Here is a 9,087-nt window from a genome sequence, read left to right on the forward strand (position 1 = left end):
GAACTTTAGTTACTTTTGAAATAGTTTGTATTTATAAGGAAATAAAGCTTGAGTGTTTTGTTTACATTGCCAGTAAGAATTTTAGTGTATTTAAGGTTACAGTGAGTGGAATGGTCCAGTGTTTGCATCAGGCAAAGCTTTTCTAAAACAGAGATAAATAAACCACACCCCATGAATCTGCTCTTAGAAAAGTGTGATTAGGAACAGCACAGGCCAGAAGAAATGCCTGCACATCTCCACTTAACGTGAGAAAGAGGCCAATATTCTGCCCAAGGCAAGCTTGACATCCTTGTTCCTCAGTGTATAGATGAGAGGGTTGATGGTTGGACTGACGATCGAGTATAGCACTGAGGTAAATTTGCTTCTTTCTGGGCTGTAGCTGGAAGCAGGACTGATATAGGCACATAACATAGATGAGTAGTACACAGAAACCACAATGAGGTGAGATGAGCAGGTAGAAAAGGCCTTCGTCTTGCCCTCAGCAGAACGCATGCGCAGGATGCTGGCAATGATGCAGCCATAGGATAGCAAGGTAAGCACAAAATTGACGCCTCCAAAAATGAAATCTCCCAAAAGAGTCATGATGGTATTTAAATATGTAGGACTACAGGAGAGTTGAAGTAGTGGGGGTATCTCACAGAAGAAGTGGGTGATGACCTTGGGTCCACAGAATGACAGCCGCGTCATCAGGCCAGTATGCACAGATGCATTCACAGCACCGATGGACCATACACCCACGGCCAGGGCCCCACACAGCTGTGGGCTCATCCTAGAGCTGTAGTGCAGGGGAAAGCAGATGGCCACATAGCGGTCATAGGCCATGACCGTGAGCAGCAGCAGCTCAGAAGATGCTGACCATGCAAGGAAGAAGAGCTGGGACATACATCCCTTGAAGGAGATTGTGTTTTCCTCAGACACTAGGCCAACCAAGGCCTTAGGAATCACAGAGGAGGTGCACACAATATCCGTGGTAGCCAGGTTGCACAGGAAAAAGTACATGGGATTGTGGAGCCCAGTGCTGGAGGTAACCAAAGCGATGATTAAAATGTTGCCCATCAGAGCCATCATGTAGAGGGTCAAGAAGCAGCCTATCAGGAACAATCTTAGACCAGGATGCTCTGAGAACCCTTCCAGCACAAACTCTGTCACTTCTGTCTGGTTGAGTTTCAATATCATCAAGGAGAGGATTGGGTCCATTGCTATGTCTTTCGGGTTCCTATAAAATGCCAGAGTTTACCACTTCAAAATCTGGATTCAAACTGTCTGCTGTCAGAAAGGGAAGGAGTTAGTGTATTTCCTTCATGAAAGCCTCTTGTCTTTTCTTGTGTGTACCACAGTATTGGAAAGCCACATATATTTCATTTTCTCTTCTTTCTCACATAGTAACTTTCCCCCTGTAGTGTTTTATCAAGGGGAACCGATGTATTTCATTTTCTCTTCTTTCTCACATAGTAACTTTCCCCCTGTAGTGTTTTATCAAGGGGAACCTATGTTCTTCTCTGCTCTTGAACATTCGGAAAGGGAGAAGCATCCTTTACTCAGCACCTGCCTATGCTTTTCTTCTCCATTGCCACTGAGCCCTGTGCTCTGGGGACAGAGCTCAGTGACCCAGCTGTACCCCTTACTTTCACATCTCCTATTCTCCACCTGATGAGAATTTTAGCTAGATATACTGAGATGATTATTATATCTTTGTTTCTACACTTGGCCTTCTTAGCTGACAGGCACGTTGTCTCTTCTGATATCTGGAGTGGTTGTCCAACTACCCATCTCAATCAGATATTGGCACCCCCATGGCCAAGTAGCCATGTATTTTTTGAATTAACTACTGTTATTGGTGTCTTCTGTATTTGGAAGTCTTCTGACTCTAACCCACATCAAATCTATGACCACGAAGAATATTTCATAAAACCCAGCCCTATGAACCTAAACTGCTTATGGGGCATTTCTGTCTTAATGAACCCCAGTGCACACTGAAGTCAACATACCCTCAGCTGAAGTCATTACCACTGTTTACAGAAGTTTCTTGTAGTTTCGGTACTTTTAATCAATAATTCACCCTCAGCTACACAGTGACTCCAGACACTTTTTCCATGGAGCTCAGCTCCATCTTTCTCACTCATTTTCTTATGTGTAGTCTATTTCCTTGATAGATCCTCATTAGTGTCCAGCTCCATGAGCAAAGAGAATGGTGTTCTTTACCCTCTTTCCTCTCTAATCCAACTGATCCTCAATGAGTGAAACTATAGCTTCCCCATTCTTAGAACTCATGTTCTCAAGGTCTTCAGCAGTTTCATAATTTCTGGGTTCTTGTCATTTCCATCATTTCCAGTTTCCTTCTCTACCACTCAAGAGATACTAATGGTATACTTAAGATAACTGGACTTCTGCCCTAAGCAAAGCTCACCATGTTTCCCCACAGTCATTCAGTGACTAGCACTCCATAGCTTGACATAGTAGACTCATCTAACATCCTTCTTTAGCCTTTTCCATAAGTTCCCGTCTGAGTGTATATGTGTGTATATGTGAACGTATATGAGTGTATATGTGGGTATACTCTACCCTATCTGGAAATCTGTTTGGAAATTATTTGTTGTGTTCCTCATCTGGAACTATTCTTCATTTTGTAGCAGTCTTCCAGTGAAATGTTTCATTCACTGAGTGCAGTGGCATACCCCACTCCCACTTTGCTGTATAACCCTTCATTTTCTTTGCTCACATTTTATTCTACATAATTTTCATAGTATGGCTCACAATCTATTTTCTCTCTTATTTAGTTATTTATGCTGGCTATATCTTTCTACATTTCAAATTATAGTTACAGAAATATTGTATTTGGAATACCCTTTGGAACCATATGAATATGACTGACCATGTCGCCTCCTCCCCATTCTATTGTACTGGAGAATGTTAATGCGTATTTAGTATTGCTCAAGGTTCTGCTGAAACAGAAGTTCAAAACCAAATTCCTATAATGTTCTTGGGATTTTCTTGATCAGGCTATCTAATTCAACTATACTTGATATTGTAAAATACTCCCTCCATAGTACATGTAATCAATTTTATTTGCTTCCATTCCTTTGTACACCTGCCTCAGAGCTTAAGGGAAAGATTCAAAAATAATTGAAACCTGTGACACACTATATGATAGAAATTTCTTAGTATTAATAACACATCTATACAAATCTATCTACATGGAAAATAACTAACTTATTCCTAAATGATACAGCTTAGAAAAAATGACGGAGAAATAAAATCCTTGGGGTGGTCTGAGGACCCAGAAACATGTCAATACATCTATGGACATATGACCTTTTGTAAGCAGACAAAGAAAGAAAGAAACAAGTGGAAAAAACACACTAGAGAAATAATCGCATGTTCAACAAACGGTGCTGGTTCAATTGGACATTTACAAGTAGAAGAATGAAACTAGTCACTTTCTCTTACCCTGTACCAAACTCAGCTGCAATTAGACCAAGGACCTCAGCATAATATCAAACACCCTAAAAATGAGAAATTACAGAATATGTGACTCATTATCACAGGAAAAGACATTCTGAACAGGACCATGGTAGTTCAAGCATTAAGTTCACATGCTTCACTATGTTTATAACAGCCTTATCTATAATAGCCAGAAGCTGGAAACAACCCAGATGTCCATCAGCAGAGAAATGGATACAGAAAATGTGGTACATTTACATAATTTACTCAGCTATTAAAAAAAATGACTTCATGAAATTCACAGGCAAATGGATGGGACTAGAAAATAACATCCTAAGTTAGGTAACCCAGACACAAAAGAACACATATGGTATGTACTCACTGATAAGTGGATATTAGCTCAAAAGCTCAGAATACCCATGATACAACCCACAAACCATATGGAGCTTAAGAAGAAGGGAGACCAAAATGTAGATGCTTCAATCCTACATAGAATGGGAAACAAAACAATCATAGTAGGTAGAGGGAGGGAGGGCCCTGGGAGTAAGAGAGTAGGGGGAGGGAAAAGTGGAGCAGGATCAGGACTGGAAAGAAATACAGAAGAGACAGAAGAGACTGGACAGAAGAGAAATACAGATGGTCAGGAAATTGAATAGAAACATGTAGCAGTGGGGGATGGGGAGCAGGGGTTAGCCACTAGAAAGTCCTAGAGTCCAGGGAACCCAGATTCTTCCAGGACCTAATGGTGATGACTTTAGGCAATATACCCCCCAAAACGAGAGATACAACCTGTAGAGACCACCTCCAGTAGATAGGCATGGCACCCAGTTGAGAGATGGATCCACCCACCTATCTCAAAAATTTTAACCAGAACTTTTCCTGTCCAAAGGAAAGACAGGGACAAAAAAATGGAGCAGAGATTGAAAATAAGGCCAACCAGAGACCACCCCACGTAGGGATCCATCCCATTTGCAGACACCAGTCTTCCTCACTATTGCTGTTGTCAAGAAGCACTTGCTGAACAGGATCCTGTTATGGCTGTTCCCTGAGAGGTTCTACAAGTACCTAGCCAATACAGATGCAGATACTCACAACCAATCATCGGTTGAAGCCTGGGAACCCCAATGAAAGAGCTAGGGGAAGGACTGAAGGAGCTGAAGGGGATTTCAACCCCATAGGAAGAAGAATATCAACTAACTGGAACACCCAGAGCTCCCAGGGACTAAACCACAAACCAAAGAGTATACATCTAGGGAGCAATGGTTCCAGCTGCATATGTAGCAGAGGATGGCCTTATCTGGCATCAATGGGAGGGGAGACCCTTGGTCCTGTGGAAGCTAGATGCCCTATCATAGAGGGATGCTAGAGTGGTGAGGCATGAGTTGGTGAGTGGGAAGAGACGCACCCTCATAGAGGCAAAGGGGAAGGGGCAGAAGGAGGATGGAATGGGGATTTTCTAGGGGAACAAACTGGGAAGGGGTATATCATTTGAAATGTAAATGAATAAAACTATTGATAAAAAGATCAGTAATGTACAAATTAGTCCACATGCTACAATTATGCATCTGTTTATAAAAGAACACCATCATTTGAGTGAATTGGCAGACTGGAGAATGGCAACAAGTCTTTAACAACTATATACATGAAAGAAGGTTAGTATCTAGAATATACAAACAACCAAAAATGTACACATCAAGAAATCAACAACCCAGCTAAAAATAGGGTATAGAATTTAACAGAGAATATTCAGAAGAAGAAATACAAATAGCCCAGAAAGAGTTTTAAAGAAATGTTCAACATTCTAAGCCTTCATAGAAATGGAAATTAAAATTTTTTTTTGAGAATTTATCTTACCTTAGTAAGAAGTACCAAGATAAAAACAAGGACAATAGATGCTGTGTAGTTGTTGGGCAAATAGCAATTATTCACTGTTACTAGAAGTGCAAGATGGAGTAATTACTATAGAAATCAGTATGAAGGTTCCTCAAAAGATGGACACAGATACACTACAATCTTCAGGTATATCATTCTTAGCATATTCTCAAAGACTATATATCTTAATACAGTGACATTTTCTCTTTTATGCTCATTGCTGTTCTATTCACTGTAGCCAGGAAGAGAAAACAAAATAAATGTCCATCATAGGAGTAATATGTAGTCAAACTATGGTACTTACGTTATAGAATATTATTTATCTGAAAAGAAAATGAAATTATGCAGTTTTTAGGAAAATAGGTTGAGTTGGAAGTAATCATGTTGAGAGAAGTAATCCAGACCCATAAAGCAAACATCTCACGCCTTGTCTCACATGTGTATATAACATTTAAAACTTTCTGTATGTGCACTCCTTCTGGAATACTCAAAGAGCTTAGCATCTAGTAAGGCACCATGGGGAGGAAGAAGAGGAGATGACATAGAATGTTTCAAATATGGGAAGAAGAACATTAGATCAGAATGATGAAGTGGGGCAGGGGGTGGGAGGGAGAATGAAGGAGGGAATATGTGTAGAGACAAGCAACCCTGAAAGTCTTTTGAAAATTCCTTATAGAGCCCTACTATAGTTGAAGATCCTAAACATACTTATACAGATGTAAAAATAATTTTAATAAGTCGCCCTCTAATGGGAGGCCTGCATCGGTACTGTCTAGTTTTATGTTAGTTTGACACACACTAGTCATCTGAGAGGAAGGGACTTCAATTAAAAAAAAAAAGGCTTTCATTAGATTGTTCTATAGGCGAGCCATTAGGGCATTTTCTTATTCAGTGATTGATGGATAAGGGCCCCAATCCACTGTGGATGGAGTCATCACTGTGCTGGCAGTCCTGAGTTGTGTAACAAAGCAGGCTGAGCAAGCTATGCCAAGTGAGCCAGGAAGCATAACCCCTCCATGGCCTCTGTAACACCTTCTGCCTACACGTCCCTGCCATGTTGAAGTTCTACCCTGAATTGTTTACCTCATCTGAGATGTCAATCACTAGGTCTCATAGACCCTCAAACATTACAGGCTATTGCTATTGTTCTTGGTTATCTTTCAGAATGTTTTGGTAAGTCTTTATGACTGGAGGCACCACTCATTGATCCATAAACATGGAAACATGAAATGGGCACTGACCTGAAATTTTCACTCCTTTTTTGGTAGCTCTTACAGCTCTGGAAGTTGCTATCTACACTATTTGAGAAGAAAAACATAAATATTGGTCTTACCCAGCTCAGAATACTATGAGCTACAATAACCACCCTCTTGATAAGATATGGCCACAGATGCAGTAGTGGCACAATGTTAAGGGCTAACTACTTTCTGACAGAATTTAAGGTCCATCTCCCTAGCTAGAACCCATATGTGGTACTGTTAACAAGGCCAAGAACCTGTGACTAGATGCATCATAGTCCTCAGAAAAAAAGCCTATTACTGTTTTTCTACTAAATGTACATAGCAATAAAATGACGCCTCATAATGCATTGCTATACTTATATATCAGCCCATCATTTAACTTTCATCAGAGAACCCTCTGCTTCGTGCAGAGGACAATTACCACAAAAGACTATAATTGGCCAATGTACATAGAAAAAGGTATGTTGGACTGCACAGAATTAAATGGGAGGTTTAGATCACAATACTTCCCTGAAGACTTAAGAATCTTCATGGAAGACATGGTGCAATAAGGCTCTAAGAGGCAGAGGTGGTAGAGGACATCAAAGAGAGAATGTTTTCTGGAAGCAGTGAGGCAGATGCACATATGAACTCACAGAAGTTTTACAATGTACAAAAGATCTGTGCAAGACACACAAAAATCCTCAGTGGAGGAGCTATTGACATGTGGTGGGTGATGGTAAAAGCTGTGTCAGGTTTGATTACTGATGTGATCACTTTATATAGACCATACTCTAAAGTAGACTTCATATTGAAGAGTAGTTGGACCACAGGAATCAGTCTTAGTTAGTTTTAAAGGAGAGGAGAAGGTTGAGTGTGTAGGGAGGTGGGGATATATCTGGAAGGAGTGGATTGGGAAATTGAACTTGATTGAAGTACAGTATATGAAATTCTGAAAGACTATTATAATATATATATTTTAAAAAATCACATTATTTCTAAAGGTGGATATGTTGGCAATGTACCTTTTATCCTAACTGTTTGGAAAGACAGGCTGTTCAAAGCCTGAATCATCCACACAACAAGTTTCAGATTAGCTGGATCTGCAAAGTGAGACAGTTTTCAAAAAAGCAGAAAATATATTCAGGAAAGAAAATCAGCACATCAGAATGTCAGCAATACACACTTTTGAAGAAATGGTCATATTAGCAAATGGACAGGATTATCCTATATATTTTCCTGGGGATGCAAGGATGAAGGAAAGGTAATAAAGATATAGAATGGAATATTATTCAACTGTAAAAAGCACGGTACAGTAAAATTAATGGTAATGGAGAATAATGTGTGAAGAAAAATAAAGCAGGCATAGATAAAGTGATACCACATCTATCTCTCACATGTGGAAACTAGAAAACACAATCATAGTAGAATAATGATCAATAGACATGATAAATGGCAAAGGTGAGGGAAGGTTAAAGAAGATAGATCAATGAGATCCAAGCACATTTAGACAAAAATATAAACTTTTGATATCTGCATGGGAGAGTGATGGTACCCAACAATCATCACTTTTGTATATACAAATAATGAGGAGATAGCAGGTCAGAGCTTGAAAAAATAGAGATGATAAAGTCACAGAAATAAACATTTACTTAGGATATGTACAAACATAGTGAATGATCAACACATGTCCAGTCAACATGTACAGTGACCTGCTATCACATAGAACATTGAGTGACACCAATAATGGCTGCTCCATTCATATACTATTGCCTAAAATATGTCAGAGAAAATCCAGATATTAACAGAAAACGCTGAAGATAGTGCTCAAAGTTTAAGATGAGAAAATAACTGCTTACAATGAGCTGATAAGATTTTGTATGGAGGAAATGCACTGAAAACCTAACCTGCAGCAGAAAATGCACACCATGCTGCCTTTTAATTATTGTGACTTGCACAAGAGCAGGTAGAGGACATCCGGGATCATAAAAGTGTCCTGCATCTTCATTGAACTGGGCTATGTGGTAGGAAGTCTTCTATAAAGCACACCAACTGGTCAAAAACGAATTGAAATCACTTCCTTAACTGTACCTTAAAACTGTAAGGAAAGACTAATTTCACTTTAAAATTTTACTTTAATTCAAGCCTTGACATGACATCTACCTTCAAAATGCTTTTAGTGTAGTAGAGCAAATGGGATGTATATTCAGAGTAATGGGAGCACATGCCTTCAGGTGGAGAAAGGAGACACCAAAGACAAGGGGGCAGAGTGTGACCTCTGTGGAGTAGGATTGTTACTGGAGAGGTTAGATGGAGTTATGTGTTTTGAACAGTGGAGCACAATGCCTTTGCTATGTGCATATTCCAGTGGCTACCCTTTGATGCTTATAAGTCTTATAGGTGTAGCAGACAATATTATGTTAGTCAGATGTAATCCAGGTACAGAGAAGGAAAAATAAATCAGTAGGTTTTCCAAGTTTTATCCACATCCATGGTGGAGCAGGGTGATGAGCTGTGCCTACCCAAGCTCTTTTTCCATAAATACATCCTGGTC

At 39.7% G+C, this 9,087-nt stretch overlaps 1 protein-coding gene across 1 annotated transcript; it reads right to left on the bottom strand.

Annotated features, from left to right (window-relative positions):
* Positions 1-240: 240 nt before the first annotated feature.
* Positions 241-1,197, bottom strand: LOC147002830 (olfactory receptor 13A1-like). The gene has a single exon (XM_085842500.1). The coding sequence runs from the start codon at positions 1,195-1,197 to the stop codon at positions 241-243; it is 957 nt and encodes a 318-aa protein (XP_085698626.1).
* Between the last annotated feature and the right edge of the window lie 7,890 nt (positions 1,198-9,087).

Source organism: Mus caroli, unplaced genomic scaffold (genome assembly GCF_978045245.1).
Source record: "Mus caroli unplaced genomic scaffold, Mus_caroli_1 scaffold_8, whole genome shotgun sequence".
Classification (NCBI taxonomy): domain Eukaryota; kingdom Metazoa; phylum Chordata; class Mammalia; order Rodentia; family Muridae; genus Mus; species Mus caroli.

What these genes read in the sequence shown, in the direction of transcription:
- LOC147002830 (XM_085842500.1), bottom strand. Translation starts at nt 1,197, where the DNA reads ATGGACCCAATCCTCTCCTTGATGATATTGAAACTCAACCAGACAGAA.